Source organism: Delphinus delphis, chromosome 13, assembly GCF_949987515.2.
Source record: "Delphinus delphis chromosome 13, mDelDel1.2, whole genome shotgun sequence".
Classification (NCBI taxonomy): domain Eukaryota; kingdom Metazoa; phylum Chordata; class Mammalia; order Artiodactyla; family Delphinidae; genus Delphinus; species Delphinus delphis.
In genome coordinates this window covers 1,237,603-1,254,424 of record NC_082695.1, presented here as the reverse complement: position 1 = coordinate 1,254,424, position 16,822 = coordinate 1,237,603, and the positions used below count along the sequence as shown (strand labels likewise).

The 16,822-nt window shown below is 48.3% G+C and overlaps 1 protein-coding gene across 3 annotated transcripts in view; it reads left to right on the top strand.

Annotated features, from left to right (window-relative positions):
* Positions 1-16,822, top strand: part of SFSWAP (splicing factor SWAP) — an 82,438-nt gene that overhangs the window by 23,779 nt on the left and 41,837 nt on the right. For all 3 annotated transcript variants that reach the window (XM_060027849.1, XM_060027848.1, XM_060027850.1), the window contains exons 8-11: positions 10,341-10,581; positions 11,590-11,721; positions 12,263-12,356; positions 13,286-13,457. In XM_060027849.1, the coding sequence (XP_059883832.1) occupies positions 10,341-10,581; positions 11,590-11,721; positions 12,263-12,356; positions 13,286-13,457 (639 nt within the window). The remainder of the gene's footprint in view (positions 1-10,340; positions 10,582-11,589; positions 11,722-12,262; positions 12,357-13,285; positions 13,458-16,822) is intronic.

Here is a 16,822-nt window from a genome sequence, read left to right as displayed (position 1 = left end):
CCCTCCCTCACGCCTTAAGAGCTTGCTTTTTCTGACTGGATACGTGAAGAATTCTCTTTGCCCTTACATTTTAATAACTTAATCAGCATAAAGCCCCCCGTTTTCCTGAAATTCATTGTATACCCTTTCAGTCAAAGATGCAGTTCTCATTTCAGGGAAATTATTTTCTGTTATACCTCTGAACTTCTTTTAAAAGACACCAGCTTCCTTATTTTGGATCATCTTTTTCTTCCGTATCTGTCATGTTCTTTTGTTTTTTTTTTTAATGTTTCTCTTTGGCATTCAGCATGATTACATCCACTTCCATCCATCTTCTCCTTGGTTGGTGACTTGGTTTTTTTCAGCTGTGACTGTTGTGTTCCTTATAGTCGATAATGGTGGTATTTTGGGCCTCGGTTTGTTTTCTAAACTCTCCAGCAGGTTTGCAGACCTTTTCTGTAAAGGATGTAAGCGTTTCCAGTGTGGCAGCCGAGCAGCCTCTGTGGCGGCTGCTGGTGCTGGTGGAGCATGAAAGCCACACTGACCATCGGGAGCAAGGGCATGTGGCCGAGCCTTAATAGACCTTGATTTATGGACACCGAACCTTGAATTTCATAGAATGTTTACATCATGAAGTGTTGTTTTGTTGGTTTGTTTTGGGTTTGTTTTTGAACTGTTTGAAAATGTAAAAGCATCCTGCGCTCTCCCGAGCTGGGCTGAAGCAGGCGCACGGGCCCAGTTCCTGGCCCTGCTCAGCAGGATCCCTTCCATCTCATTACTAGTCTTAACTTCCTTTTCTTTGTGTTCAGTTGAAGTCCTGTCTCTCCAGATTCGTCCGTGGCCCAGAGAACTATCTGTCTCCTTCCAGACTCCGTTCTTTGCTGTTTGCACGGCATGTTCCTCCCTGGGCTCCTTTTGCTGGGCCTTGTCCTTCTCACCTTCCCCCACTCAGGTCGGCAGCTCCATCCAGACCTTTCATCCCAGCACTGGCCACCCCTGCTCGACACCGTTCTCACCTGCCCTGAGATGCTTTGTCGTCCCTCCCAAGTGCAGCTCCTCTGGAGACTCCATTCTCTGCTCTCACGAGATCCCCAAAATGCCCTGGAGCAGATGTCCTTCCCCCAGTCGGGGGCCCAGGGGAGACTTCTGACAGCACAGAGCCCGGGCCGCAGGCTCCCACCTCCCATACCCCTGAGGCTCTGCCTCACCCTGAGCTCCTGGTCTCGCGCTTGAGCTGCCTGATGGTTCCACCCGGACTCCCCAGGACCTGTTCTTAGGTAGCTTGCCTCCAAACCCTCCACACGGTATGAAAAATCCAGGGCATTTTGCTTGAGGGTCACTGATGAAGACTTTAAGTAATAGTTGGAGACAAGGCATCTTGAGAAGCAAAAAAAGAGAGCAATTGCTTTTCAACACTGGCCTTAAAGTTCCTGAGTCACACATTCATGTATCTAAAACGGATCCATTTGGGTGGTTTCCAGTGCGTTTACAAGTGAGAAATTCTCCGTGTCACTACAGAAGTCTTCAGATTTTCCTCTTCCAGTTTGGTGACAGCAAAACAAGTCTCCTTTTGTTTGGGGATTCTTTCTCCTTAAACACAGGGCTGTCTGGATGTCACAGTGAAGGAAATTAAGCAGGGTGGCTGCTGTGAGCCCGCGTTGAGCTTCCATCTTCTCTAGCATCTGGCTTCTGAGCCCTTAACAGCCGTGGGCCACCGCCATTCACTGTGGTGAGAGGAGCCCCAGGGTTCTTAGACACGGTATGTGCTGAGCCAGATGCTGAAAGCTTTTAAGTGTTTGGGGCATGGGGAGGGTCATAATATATTATTTTTTAAATAAATGTATTTATTTATTTTTGGCCGCGTTGGGTCTTCGTTGCTGCGCGCAGGCTTTCTCTAGCTGCGGCGAGCAGGGGCTACTCCTCGTTGCGGTGCGCGGGCTTCTCATTGCGGTGGCTTCTCTTGTTGTGGAGCACGGGCTCCAGGCGCTCGGCTTCAGTAGTTGTGGCTCGCAGGCTCTAGAGCGCAGCAGGCTCAGTAGTTGTGGCGCACGGGCTTAGTTGCTCCACGGCGTGTGGGATCTTCCCGGACCAGGGCTCGAACCTGTGTCCCCTGCATTGGCAGGCGGATTCTTAACCACTGTGCCACCAGGGAAGTCCCAGGGTCATATTTTTTTACTTAAAAACTGTGGATGTAGAATTTGAGGGAGTTTTTGTTTTGACTGTAATTTTCCCTTGCAATTGTGTATGATACACAATTGTATCATCAATTGTATATGATAGAGAGCTAGTGGATAAGTGCTCTGCCTAGAGCTAACGGCGGCCAGGAGGGGTTTTTAAGGAAGTCCTGAAAATTATCCCAGTCCATGAGGTGAAGCCAGAAGGCTTGAGAACAGACATCAAGAGACAGTTGCGTGGATAAGAGAGTCTTAAGAAAAGGGATAGAGAGGGAGGTTTCAGCTTTGATTTCTCTCATTCTACTTCTGAAGCACCTTGAACGTTTTTAACATTCCCTGGGATTATTGGGCACTTTCCTCCCCCTTGAAAATGCAGAATTCAGTGATAATTTTGCTTACCATTGAATTGTGTTGTTGATGCTTAATATTTAAACTCCTATAGTTTAACCTCTCCTCAGGTAAAGGTTTTCAGTGTGAGAAAGCTAACTCTTATCTGTAGGCAGAAAAAGATTCTCCAGTCAAGTAGACTGGTTTTTTGGGGTTTTTTTAGTATATTTATTTATTTATTTGTTTTTAGTTTTGGCTGTGTTGGGTTTTCATTGCTGTGCACGGGCTTTCTCTAGTTGTGGTGAGCAGGGGCTACTCTTCGTTGTGGTGCATGGGCTTCTTATTGTTGTGGCTTCTCTCGTTGTGGAGCACGGGCTCTAGGCCCGCGGGCTTCAGTAGTTGTGGCATGTAGGCTCAGTAGTTGTGGCACACGGGCTTAGTTGCTCCACGGCACATGGGATCTTCCAGGGCCTGTGTCCCGCATTGGCAGGCGGATTCTTAACCTCTGCGCCACCAGGGAAGTCCGACAGCTGTGTTTCCTGAGCTGTTGGCTGCTGGCACCAATCTGGACAGGCCGTGTTCCCAGCCTGTAACCCGGGGTGTTCCGCTGACTTCCATTCATTGCTTTCCTGTGTTGTTAGTGCTGTTCTCTCCTTGTTTGTTTGTTTACTCCTGTATTTTGCTAGAGCATGTCCTCCAGTAGTTTGCGAAGAAAGGGTACCAGGAAGACCGTTTTTTTTGATTCTTGAATGTCTGAAAATGCCCTAATTCTGCTCTCACTCATGGTAGGTCATTTGGATGGGCCCAGAATTGTGGTTTGAATATCGCCCTTCAGAGTTTGGAAGGTTCCAGGCCACCATCTCCTAGAAGCCTTTGCCCTGTGCCATTCCAGTTCCTGTTCTTCCACACGTGACTTGTACATTCCTTGAACAAACTGGCATCGCGGGCAAGCCATGCTGGGAAGAGCAGTGCATGGCGTTCCCACCATCGTGGAGCAGAATCAGCGACACCCCTGGGGGAGTCCGCAGTGCTGGCGGACGGAACCAGGGAGGCCCTCGAGCCAAGGCTTCCGGGGCCCAGGGGCCTGAGGAAGCCCGGGTGAGGCCCGATTTGGGTAGTGGTGGGGAGGGGGCATGGGACCCGAGGCAGGTGCCTCACAGAAAGGGAACGTGGCTGGGGCCTTGATGGGGAGTGACGCGGCTGGGTGGGCAGTATGGGGGCTCTGGCTGGTCTGGGAAGGGGTCCCTGGAGCCTCTAGGGCAGCGGCCGGAAGGGCTCTGGTTCCCAGGAGGCGGGTATGGGTCCGAGAGAAACCACGGAGCCCGGGCTGACTCAGCGGGAGGAGGCGCGGCCGCAGGAAGCAGGAGCGGCAGTGTGTGGGGACGGCTGTGTTCTGGACGCGTCCCGTTGAGAGGTTTATGAGATGTCCCAGTGCGCGTGTTGAGCAGGCGCTGAACATACCAGTTCAGCTCAGAGCTAGAGACAGCAGTTCTGGAATCAGCACGTGTACGTAGGATTTAAAGCCGTTGAAGTTATTAGGGAAGTCCCAAGGATGCAGGTGGATGGAGACTGGTTGGCCATCCAGTGACGGAGGCCAAGGGGCCAGGCGCTGCCGGGGGTGGGCAGGGCCGCTGCGGGCGGGCGGGCAGTCTTGCTGCTGCTGCTGCCCAGGCCCGCTCAGCTGGTAGCACAGCGCTTCTTTTTCACGATCTTGTGTGGATAAAGTAGATCGGTCTTTTAAGAGTATACTTATTTTTCTCCACGGAGCTCAGGAAAGCTATTTTCTTTCATTCTTAATACAGACACACGTTTATATTTCTGAACTGACAGCAGGGATTGCTGACCAGCCCGCTGATCTCCAAGAACCCTTCCAAGGCTTACATTCTCTTCTGAGAGTTAGATTTGTACGAGATTAAGATCACATACAAGAATCAGTAAATTGGCTCTGATTTTTGCAAGAAGCCCGTTGAATAGAAGGGCTTTGGAAGGTAATTAGGCAGGTCTGTCTGACCCTGGGTTCCGCAGCTCTGTACGTTTCTGAGCGCACAGAGTGTCAGGGAGGAAGTGCTTAAGAATGTGCCGGTGGTTTTAAGCGGCTTGATCTTTCCACACAGCTATGCCTGCCCTTGGGAAGTGGAGGCACCCGTTGGCATCTCTGTCTTGGATTTATTTGGAGTAGGCATGTTTAAGTAAACATTGTCATGACGTTTATTAAAATCACATCGGCATTTAACTTTGTGTAAAGCCCAATTCCCTCTTTAAAAATTCAACAGACAGCCCTGAGAACAGCAAGAGCCCTAGTAAGGAGTGTTATGCCTTGGAAGCCCGGTGAGAAGTGGGACTGCGGGCACCCTTTGGAACCCTGCACACCACACCATCCCGTGTCTAGGATGGGACGGTGAGCTCCAGGGAGCCAGACCTCTGTCTGTCCTTTGCTCTGTCTGGTCCAGCGATTCTCAAAACTTAGCATTCGTGAGAATTTCTGAGTTGGGAGCTGTACACAAAAACACATGTTCTCTAGTTGGTAGTCATTTTAAAGGCTTTCCAATTCAAGGATTTCAAGAGCTGTGAGGCCCCACTGCAGCGACGAGCGCACATCTGCAGTGTCTGCCACGGGGTGGTGCCGGCGGCTGGCTCCTGCTCTTGCGGAATACCTCAGCACGCACCTTGCTGTCAGCGGGCTTTGCTTGTCACACGCTTCTCTAGTGCCTGCTCTAACTTGGGAGCTGTGCAGCCTCCCTCTCACTGCTTTTAAGATGCTTTGCCTTCTGGGACCATAGCCCTGATCGCAGAGAACTGCCCCAGGGATGTGTGTGCAGGAGGGCAGAGCAGGGGCCTCCTGGGGTGGGAGATGGTTCTGGAGGTAAAAACTTTGGTTTAATTGAGGTACAGTTGATGTGCAATATTATGTAAGTTACGGGGACGCAACATAGTGAATCACAACCTTTAAAGGTTATAGTCCATTTATAGTTATTGTAAAATAATTGGCTGTATTCCCTGTGCTGTACAGTATGTCCTTGTAGCTTATTTATTTTATATGTAATAGTTTATGCCTCTTAATCTCCTACCCTTGTCTTGCCCCTCCCCATTTCCCTTTCCCCACTGGTAACCACCAGTTTGTTCTCTGTATCTGCTTTTTTGTTATGTTTACTCATTTTAGTTTTTAGATTCCACATATGTCATGTCATACAGTATTTGTCTTTTTCTGTCTGACTTAATTCACTAAGTGTAATACCCTCCAGGTCCATCCATGTTGTTGCAAATGGCATTATTTCATTCTTTTCTATGGCTCAGCAATATTCCACTGTGTGTGTGTGTGTGTGTGTGTGTGTGTGTGTGTGTGTGTGTGTACACCACATCTTCTTTATCAGCTCATGTGCTGATGGACACTTAGGTTGCTTCCATATCTTGGATATTGTAAATAATGCTGCTTTGAAAGTTAGGGTGCATGTATCTTTTCAAATTAGTGTTTTCATTTTTTTATATATATATTTATTTGATTTCAAGGGGGTTTTTTGTTTGTTTTTAATATTTATTTACTTGGTTGTGCCAGGTCTTAGTTGCGGCAGGCGGGTTCCTTAGTTGTGGGTCACTGGCTCCATAGTTGAGGCATGTGGCCTTAGTTGTGGCATGCGAACTCTTAATTGTGGCGTGCATGTGGGATCTAGTTCCCTGATCAGGGATTGGACCCCAGGCCCCCTGCATTGGGAGCGTGGAATCTTAACCACTGCGCCACCAGGGAAGTCCCTGGTTTTTAGTTTTTTGAGAAACCTCCGTACTGTTTTCCACAGTGACTGGACCAATTTACATTCCCACCAGCAGCATATGAGGGGTCCCTTTTCTCCACATCCTCGCCAACCTTTGTTATTTGTTGGAGGTAAAACTTAGGAGGGGCTTCACGGCAGGCAGAAGACACTGTTTGGAGCTGCCCCTGGCACCTGCAAATGAAATGAGGGGCATGATACTGTTCACCATAGATTGGGGGGCAGGCCAGGCCAGGCGTGGCTCCGGGCTGAGGTTGGCCTATCACTGTCACATCCGCCCCGGGCCTCAGTGTCTGTGGGGAAAAGGACAGAAACAACCTTCTCCCTAAAATCTTTTCATCTATGACATCCTGCACATGAAATGGGAATCTGAGGGAAACAGTGCACAGTTGGCTGCACTGTTGGGCCCTCAGCTGTGGCGTTGCCCCAGCAGGCACCACGCAGCAGCAAAGTCTGCGTTCTCAGCTCGCCAGGCCTCAGGTGTTCCATTGGCATCAGGGTTAGTTTTGGATACAGAGGGATTTTCAAATTCCTGTTCACCTTTGCAAGGTGTAATTAGAATTCGTTGGAAAGGACTCACAGAGCGCGTGGGTGAGAAGTGAGAGGGCATCCTGCGTGCCTTGTCTTTAGGTTTCTGCTTCCAGTCTGTCCTCCTCTGCAAGATCCCCAGGGGCGTGCCCTGGGCTGGCCTTCCAGTGTGGGATCCCTGCCTCCGGAGTAAGACTTGGCTCAAGGCTTAGGAGCTGCCTTCAGGCTTGGAGGCTTTGTTTGATTTTCACACATGGAAATGGAGCCTCTTCTCTTTGTGAGCTCAGCTATGCATTTAAATTTTTCCCTTATATTTTACAAGCATTTTTAGGTATTTGTAATGGGTGAGTTCCTGAGTTAATCTGCCGTCTTTCTGGCAGGGTTATTTTTAGACTTTGTTTTAGTTTAATTTGATGGGTGGCTCAGGTACAGACTGATGGTTAATCTGCATTCATTCTTTCAAAGGGATGATCCTTAGTTTTGAAAATAATTTATTCACTTCTGTTACATAAAGAATGCATTAAATTGCAATTGCATAATATATAGTTGACACTTAACTGTAAACTGTTCTAATCCAGACGCCTCATTGGTTGTAGCTACGACTTTGAGATGTATTTTGGCCTGTTTTCAGGCCAGAGGCTGGCCACCTGGCATAGGAGGGACATGGAGTGTCTGTCCTGTCCTTGAGATGTGACACTTTGGGCAGTAGCAGCTCTTGCTGCCCCTCCCAAGACAGGGGGTGCTCTGTGGGCGGGGCTACGCTCTGGTCTTGCCGTTGCTTCCTCACCCCTCCTCTGTGGCGGTGTCTGTGCCCAGGGGTGAGAAGAAGGGCCCCCGTCACTCGACCGAGTGCAGGGTGAGTGGGGAAGTCGTTCCATCGTCTCAAGGAGGATGATACAGCTCACAGCAGCCTCTGTTCATATTTGAATACCTGATTGGGTTAGGAGAAGCTTGTATCTGAAGCATCGACTCCATCTGTCCACCCAACAGATTCTGTGTGCTGAGCGCTGGGGTTACAGAACAAACGTGTCTTTCCTGCCCTCTGCCCCCGCCTTCCTTCAGAGATATGCTTTGAATGTCTCTGTGCTAAAGATCACACAGAGAGGATATTGAGGCCACACATCTTTTTTTGAAAATGTGGAATATTGTGGTGAACGTGAACAGTGGTTGGTGCACGGCATCGAGCCAGCGATTCACGACTTGGGAGTTCAGACATGTATAATTCATGGAAAGTAAGTCGCTACCAGCCGCGGATATGCCTGCAGCACGTGTGAGTGATGCAGTTGTCCCAGCCGAGGCGGAAAGGCTGGGGTATAGCTGTCAAGGACGGGTTGTGAGCTGCTGCACCACTGACACCTTCCCCACGGAGCTTCCAGTGCGGGAAACTGTGGTCAGTGTAAAGGCTCTCACTATTGGCAAATGTTTTTGTTTTAAAGTAGATTAACTGAAGATCAAAATAAAATTCCTTAATGAGAAAAATCTTTCACCATGCTCTAATGCAGAGGAAATTAAATCTCTGTGTAGTCAGAACCAGTTGCTTATCTACAGCAGAATTAGAAATTTAAATTCTTAATTAGTTCATTGGATCTTCTGTGATTTCACTGGTTTTGAATATTTTCCCCCCAAATAAAAAATGAATAAATTTACAGGAATTTTGATTGTTTTAAAAAATGGGCTCTGTCTTACAGATACTTGCATGGGTGGGCAAAATATATAGGAAGTGAGTGTACTTCACTGTTTATAATAATAGAGCCCCAAATGATCTCAGTGCCGTCAGGACTTCTTAAATCAATTGCAGTACGTCTCTGTGCTGGGGCGAAGGCATGCAGGGGTTACAGAGCAGCACAGCTTTGTAGACAAGATGACTTCCAAGACAAGTGTTTGTTTGCTTATTATTGAAGTACAGTTAATTTACAGTGTTGTGATAGTTTCTGGTATACAGCAAAGTGATTCAGTTACATGTATATAAGAAATACATACCAGATTCATTTATATGAATGTTGTACATAATATATATTCTTTTTCAGATTCTTTTCCATTATAGTTTGTTACAAAATATTGAATATAGTTCCCTGTGCTATACAGTAGGACCTTGTTGTTTATCTGTTTTGTATATAGTAGTTTGTATCTGCTAACCCCAAACTGCTAATTCATCCCTTCCCTCCCTCTTCCCCCTTTGGTATTGTTCTCTATGACTGTGAGTCTGTTTCTATTTTGTAAATAAGTTCGTTTGTATCGTATTTTAGATTTCACATATTAGTGATATCATATGATATTTGTCTTTCTTTTTGTCTTAGTTCACTTAGTATGATAGTCTCAAGTTCCATCCATGTTGCTGCAAGTGGCATTATTTCATTCTTTTTTATTGCTGAGTAATATTCCATTGTGTATATGTACCACATTTTCTTTATCCATTCCTCTGTTGATGGACATTTAGGTTGTTTCCATGTCCTGGCTATTGTAAATAATGCTGCTATGAACACTGGGGTGCATGTGTCTTTACCGGTTAGAGTTTTCTCAGGGTATATGCCCAGGAGTGGGATTGCTGGATCATACGGTAGTTCTATTTTTAGTTTTTAAAGGAACCTCCATACTCTTTTCCATAGTGGCTGTACCAATTTACATCCCCTCCTACACTGTTGGTGGGTTCCCTTTTCTCCACACTCTCTCCAGCATTTGTTATTTGTAGACTTTTTAATGGTGGCCATTCTGACTGGTGTGAGGTGGTACCTTGTAGTTTTGATTTGCATTTCCCTAATAATTAGCCATGTCCAGCATCTTTTCATGTGCTTATTGGCCATCTGTATGTCTTTTTTGGAGAAATGTCTATTTGAGTCTTCTGCCCGTTTTTTGATTGGGTTGTTTGTTTTTTTTGTTACTGAGCTACATGAGCTGTTTGTATATTTCTGAAATTAAGCCCTTGTCGTTCACATCATTTGCAGATGTTCTCTCCCATCCTGTGGGTTGCCTTTTCATTTTGTTTGTGGTTTCCTTTGTTGTGTAAAAGCTTATTAAGTTTGATTAGGTCCCATTTGTTTATTTTTGCTTCTGTGTCGTGCCTTGGGAGACTGACCTAAGAATACATGGCTGTGATTTATGCCCAGACAAATGTTTAAATGAGAAAAGTAAGGAGAGGAGAGAGTGGAGAGCTGGTGTCAAACGGGGAAGCCAGGGAAGGGTGTTTAGTCCTCAGACGGATCACCTCACAGGCCACACAGGAAGGGAGCTAGTGCTGCTGGACAGTGGACTTTGTCCTAATCTGCCCGCTCTGCAGTTAGGGAGGACATCAATTGTGTAGTAGGAAGGTCCACGTTGGGCTGCCTTGAATGTCCCCGTGCATGTTCACTTTCCATCGTCCCTGGGTGTGTGTCTGGGCATTGCCTGATTCTTCCAAACTCTGTGTCACCTGGGCAGCCTTTCTTATATCCGAAAAACAAAACGATGTGGTTGACATTGGACAGAAGTGATATTGCATTTGGAAAAGTGTCCCTTTTTCCTGCATTGTGGATACTCACCAACTAGCCTGTCTTTTGCCACTCTCACGCCCCCAAAATGTGTCTTTTCACAGCGACAGTGGCAGCCATGTACTACAGCTACTACATGCTGCCCGACGGCACCTACTGCCTGGCACCTCCCCCTCCAGGGGTTGACGTAGCCACTTACTACAGCACCCTGCCTGCCGGGGTGGCCGTGTCCGGCTCCGCTGGAGTGACAGCCACGGCCCCGCCCCCTCCAGGGACCACGCCACCGCCCCCCCCAAGCACAGCAGAGACGAGTAGTGGGGTGACCTCCACCACCATCACCACAAGGTATGCTCTCACTTCTGCTGGTCACCTGGAGCACCTGTGTTCTTGGTTTGGGCTTCTTTATAGTGTGAGTCACATAGAGGGTCTCCGTTACCTGAGTACTTATTATCCAAATCCCCGAGTTACAGGGTTGATTGGGCAACGGAAACTGTCATGACATAAGCACTTGTAGCAGTGAGGTCTAACCACTGAGAAAATGAACTCCCAGACAGCGTCCCGCGCCGCTGCCCTGACCCAGCATCTGCTCTCTCCCGTGTGCCGCCATCTCGGCGGGGCAGCACCAGGCACGGGCAGTGTGAAGCGAGGCCCAGCTTCTGCCCAAAATGCAGGATTTCATAAAAGCCGATGCAAGTGAATGGCTCACAAGCTGGTAGGAAATGCGGATCTGCTGTTAGTTCAGCTAACCATCGACTAACAGAGCCAGCAAGGCAGGGACTGGACCCCCGCGCCTGTCCTGGGGAGCGTGGAGGGGGCTCTGAAGAGCGTCTGCGGGTGAGCGAGCACTTCCTAAGAGGCACTGGCACGTCTCAAGCTGACAGGACAACCGCTCAGGAGCCTTGACGGAGCACTTGGATGGTTCCCGCTTCCTGATCATGCTAAGGCAGGAAACAGGAAACGAAGGATGATGAGTCACGCTGGCCAGCATACCTTCGTATATATACACAAATTCACACTTGATTTGTCCTTGGTTGTTTCTAGAATTAGCAACTGGGGGAAATGTGAGGAGAGAAAAGATGAACCTGTGTTCATGACCTTAAGTGTCACTTTGAGTAAAACCCCTGTTTTCATCATTGGCAATGATATTTTGGTCCCTGTTTCAAATGGATTGACTTTGACTAGTTTTCTGTAGTCCCAGTCATTTCAGATAAGGGCCTCCCTGTCTGTGTGTAACTTACCTGCCGGTGTGAACTGAGACAGTGCAAGTCCCCCAGCAGCCTTGCTGGCCGCCCCCCTGCCGCTGATCTGGAGGAGGGCCTGGCACTGTGTGTGTGACCCAGCTCTCCTCTGCAGTGCACTTGCTTCCGTGGCCGCCATCATCCCCCCGCCCCCCGACATTCAGCCCGTGATTGACAAGCTGGCAGAGTACGTGGCCAGGAACGGCCTTAAGTTTGAGACCAGCGTTCGTGCCAAGAATGATCAAAGGTGAGTGAAGGAGTTTATGTGGGGCAGATGAATGGTATTTGGGGTTTAGTTTAGCTTCTTTTTTTAATCTAGCTACATAATTGTTTATATATATGTATATATATGTGTGTGTATATATATATATACACACATATTTTTTTTTTATCCTTATGTGTTTAGATAAATATATCTTGTTAAATTACTTAGAGTTGGGGTGGTTGTCTTTTTTATTGTTATAATTTTTTTGTTTGTTTAACTTGTTTTGCTTTGTTTTTTTAAAAATGTTGAACCTCCCTAAAATAAAAAGCTGGAATTCATGCTTTTCAAGAATCTGCTGTGGAAATTCAGACACACACTGCACTTTGTTTTTTTCATCAAATAATGTTCCGTGCTCGGGTCGTAACATAACAACAGGAGGCTGTGGTCGCAACACGATCTGTGTGATCGCCAGGGTCAGTCACTGCGAAGCCTCAGAGCAGCAGGTGTGGTCCGTCGGAGCCGAGGGGTGTCACAGCGAGCGAGCGTGTCTTGTTGAATGACTCGTCCCCTTCTCTGTTGCTAGGTTTGAGTTCCTGCAGCCGTGGCACCAGTATAATGCCTATTACGAGTTTAAGAAGCAGTTCTTCCTCCAGAAAGAAGGGGCTGAAAGCGCACAGGTGTGTGTCTGGGAGGAAGCAATCCTCGGGATGTGCGCTAACCGGGTTGGCTGATCTCACACTCGCTTTTACGTGTGACGTATGTCTTGCATTTGCCGAGTTTAGCTTTTCCCACCTCTCTTGTTTTACATCTGTTGAAATCTTTGACCCGTATTCATAGTTCATTGATGATCATTTGTCCAGAATGTTGTAAACAAAGTAATCCTGTCTCTTCAGGCATTTGGTGTTTTGCTTGGCTGTTGTTCTTGACTACTTTGGATGGAAGCTGTGTGTTGTGTTAACATGTACTTAAATGCCTAAGTGTAACCACAGATGCCCCCAGCTGACAGGCTGGAGCCACACAGGTGCCACCCACCCACTGGCCTCGAGCGCCACCTGCCAGCAGCTCGCCTCACGACTCCCATCCCTGCAGACGTCCCCACACTTGGTTCTCAGGCACCTGTTAGAAGCATTTCCTCCTGTCCTTGTAATCCTTTCTTCTGCCTCTCCTCTCCTCTCCTCAATTACATGGGCACCCTAATGTCTTTCTAAAACCTGTTTTGATAGAGAGATGACGTAGGCTTTGCATATCAGTGGATTTCTACAGGCTTTTATCTGACTGCTCAAACTGAAGAAAATGGACTCATCTGTAGGTGCTGGGCATAATTTGGTGTTCTAAACGTGTTCTCAGTGGTCATTCTCCAAAGAAGAGCTAGTGGGCATTGGTTCCCAAAACAATATTACAGGGAAAATACCTCCTTCCGTTCCTCTTTTCATTCTGTTGTATCAGAAAATAGTACATCTGAGTTAGAAAATATATTCCGTGGTGTTACTTAGGCAGTAACGTAGCCATGCTTTTGTCCCATGAAATGTATGTGCTGCATATCTTTTCTGACAAATCCTGTGTCATTTCCAATGGAGCAGTTCAGAGTCATGTTTAACCTCTGCAGGCTGTGTCAGCACCGGAAGAGGCTCCTGCAGAGTCTGCTCCTGAAAAGCCGAGTGACGTTGGGGACGATAGTGTGTCTGAAGATGTGGCCGACGCAGGGGGCAGAGGTGGCTCCTCGGGGAAGAAGGAGCTGTCGTGCAGCAAAGCCGTCCCCGACGGGAAGCTGGTGAAAGGTACGCTGCCCTCCCTACCAAGGGTTCCAGTTTTGACCTTGTACCTCACAGGTGTCACTTCAAATTAGCAAGGAAGAACGCTGGACCGCTTAAGGTCAGGTGCCTTTAGCCACAGGACAGGAGGAAATGGCTGCCCCTTTTAAGTTGCTGTTACTAATAAAACTTGCTTATTTCATAGTACTTTCCTGATTTCGGGTTTGGGGTCATTTGGATATAAGCTCATCTTAGGTATGCGTTCTACAGGCTGTTGCTAACAGCCTGTTCTACCAATTTAATGGAAATGTTTAGAATTTTTCAAATGATGTTTTGTACCCCCCCCCCTTGGACTTCTGAAACTATATGCAAACTATTGTGCCAATGGAATTCGTTTTCTTTATTTGTTAAGGCAAGTCCCTTGAGGGTCTCTACCAGGCGGTATTCCACTCGCTCCGTTTCAGTTACCTTTTCTTTTTTTTTTTTTTGCGGTACGCGGGCCTCTCACTGTTGTGGCCTCTCCTGTTGCGGAGCACAGGCTCCGGACGCGCAGGCTCAGCGGCCACGGCGCGCAGGCTCAGCGGCCACGGCTCACAGGCCCAACCGCTCCGCAGCATGTGGGATCTTCCCGGACCGGGGCACGAACCCGTGTCCCCTGCATCGGCAGGCGGACTCTCAACCACTGCACCACCAGGGAAGCCCCTCAGTTACCTTTTATGTTCTTGGGAGGAGTTTTTCATCTACCAGGACAGACATACATGAAAAGAGCAAATATAAATAAATAGAAAGAAAAAAAAGCTGACACAGGCACGGTAGCAGAGAACTCTGTGGTTGGACGTGTGAAGAAGCAGTGAGTTGCACCAGGTGGGAATGAGAAGGGCTGTGCAGAGGGAAGAGGGTTCAGAGCCAGAGGAGCTCCCAGGCGGGACGGCGTGGTCTGAGCCGTGTGGCCTGTTCAGAGACGGGAAGTGGTCTGAGGGACCCGGGTGTCAAGGGGGGCACACCTGCCCAGGTAACCATGGGCAGCTCGTGGGGCTCTGCCTTCCTGGCGGGTCCCGGGGCTTCCAGCAGGGACAGCACACCTTGTGGCTTAGATCAGAGGAATCACTTTATGCAGTATGGTGAGTGTGTGAAGGGATCGAGGCAGAGAAGCCATGTGGGGGGTTCAGGGTGGAGCTGGTGGCCTGAAGTGGAGGAGGGGGCGTGGCCGGGCGGTGCAGGAGCCAGTGCCCGGGTTAAAAGGAAAGGCAGAGGAGACGCGGGACGGGCAGACGGGCCAGGATTGCAGGAAGGCCTTTTCTGTGCATACAGATGCCTTTTCTGATACAAAGATGGCGATCAGGAGTAACCCAAATGACCCAGATGGGTAACTGGGAAACTTATGGAAGTGCCTGTGAGCCTCTCAGTCCAGGAGGTCACCTGAGCACACGTGTTTAATCTCTCACCCTTCCCAGCCGCCTTCAGCTCTCATTGGAATAACCAAAGGAATGTATTAGTAAGGAGAGTAAAAACAGTTACTGCTCCAGAAGCAGGGGGAGGTACTGTTCATGTTTAAGAAGGACAGGCCAGGCCACCTGGACTTCAGTTCATAGGAAAGAGTAGGACATTTGGGGACTCAGTGTCAGTGACCCCGGGGGAACCACTGTCAACCAAAGAAGGGGGCGGGCAGAAGGCCAGAACCACCAGGAGCGTCCAGGGGGCAGCAGGGCCCCAACAGGGTGTGGTCGGGGCGCAGTGGGCCAGCCCCCGCATGGAGCGCCCTCCCCGCTCCCGGGAGCAAGCGCCTTGGGATTCAGCAGACGAAATGGTGCTCGCTCGCCACTTCCCTCGTCGTACCCTCTGAGCCTGAGGCGCCCGAGAGCTGCGGGTGTCCGAAAGCACGCACCCCACCCTCAGCTCCGTCAGGGTGAGGACGAGGAGACAGAGAGTCTCGGCTCCGCAAAGAGGCAGGAGCTCAGGAGAACACGATCTGAGCCTCGGAGCACGTGGGCACCTTGGAAACAGTTACTAAGTGACAGGAAAATTCTTTTAGTCTCTGATGCATATTCTCACAGAATTAAAGGTACTGTAGAATTAGTGCAACCGATAATCTGACATCTGGAAAAGATTGTTTAGAAAAAGATTGCCAAATTTTAAAATATAATAAAAACACTAAAAATCAGACTGGGTGAGAAGACAAGTTCAAAATTTTTCTCAGATTTCCAAGGGAAAGGATAGAGATGGAAGGAAAAGCATCCAGATGGGAAAATAGACAGGTTGTCCTTCACGGGGGAGAAAAAGCAGAGGCTGGCGCATCGGACGTGTATCTACAGCATTAAATGCCAGGGAGTTCAGATCTATCTGAACTTCTGAATGAAAAGTGTTCTGAATGCTGGAGGACAAAGGTTCTTACAGACATGTCAGCACCCTGAAATTGATCAGTCAGGGAAGGTGAGGGCAGTGAGCATATTATCCAGACTTATCAGATGCAGTGAAAACTTAAAGAAAACCTACAACCTCATGTGCTTATGTTGGTGAAGAGAAAGTGAAAACAAAGCAAGCATTCAACTCAAGGACCTAGGAAGAAACTTTCTATAAAATGCACGTAAGAGGGCTTACCTGGTGGCGCAGTGGTTGGGAGTCTGCCTGCCGATGCAGGGGACACGGGTTCGTGCCCTGGTCTGGGAGGATCCCACATGCCGTGGAGCAGCTGGGCCCGTGAGCCATGGCCGCTGAGCCTGCGCGTGCGGAGCCTGTGCTCCGCAACGGGAGAGGCCACAACAGTGAGAGGCCCGCGTACCGCAAAAAAACGAAAACAAACAAAAAAATGCATGTAAGAAAAGCAGAAAAGGAGAATCAGTAAAAATCAAAGCAGAAATGGGTGAGGATATAATAAAAGACCAGTAAAACTTATCATCATTGTACAAGTTTAATACAGAAAAAAGAGCAAATGCACAGCATAATGAGAGAGAAAACACGGTGTTTTTTAAGTACATGAGAACAATATATTTAACTAAATTTGAATAAATTTGAAAATAACTGAAAAAAATTGTCTAAGAAAATATATTGATCAATTGCTAAAATGTCTCCAGAGAGGCAGTAAGACGACAGATCTATAGGCCTGAAAGAATTTAGAAAACTGGTCAGTGAAATACCTCTAAAAGCAGGCAGGCCAGGACAAAGTTAAGGTCAAGGTAACTTCCCTCAAGAAAGAGAAAGCCTGTCTGATTAAAGCTACTCCAGAGCCCAAAGATGGACAGTTAGGAAGCTCTCCAGCCCTAGCACCTTAGCCCCATAAAGCTTAGCAGTCTGCAGGCCAGGACCCCGGGAAACCCAGATGTTAGCACCTCAGATGGAAGCAAGCTGGGAACGACAGTGAGAGCAGGTGTGAGCAGGTGGGGCTCCTTGCAGCC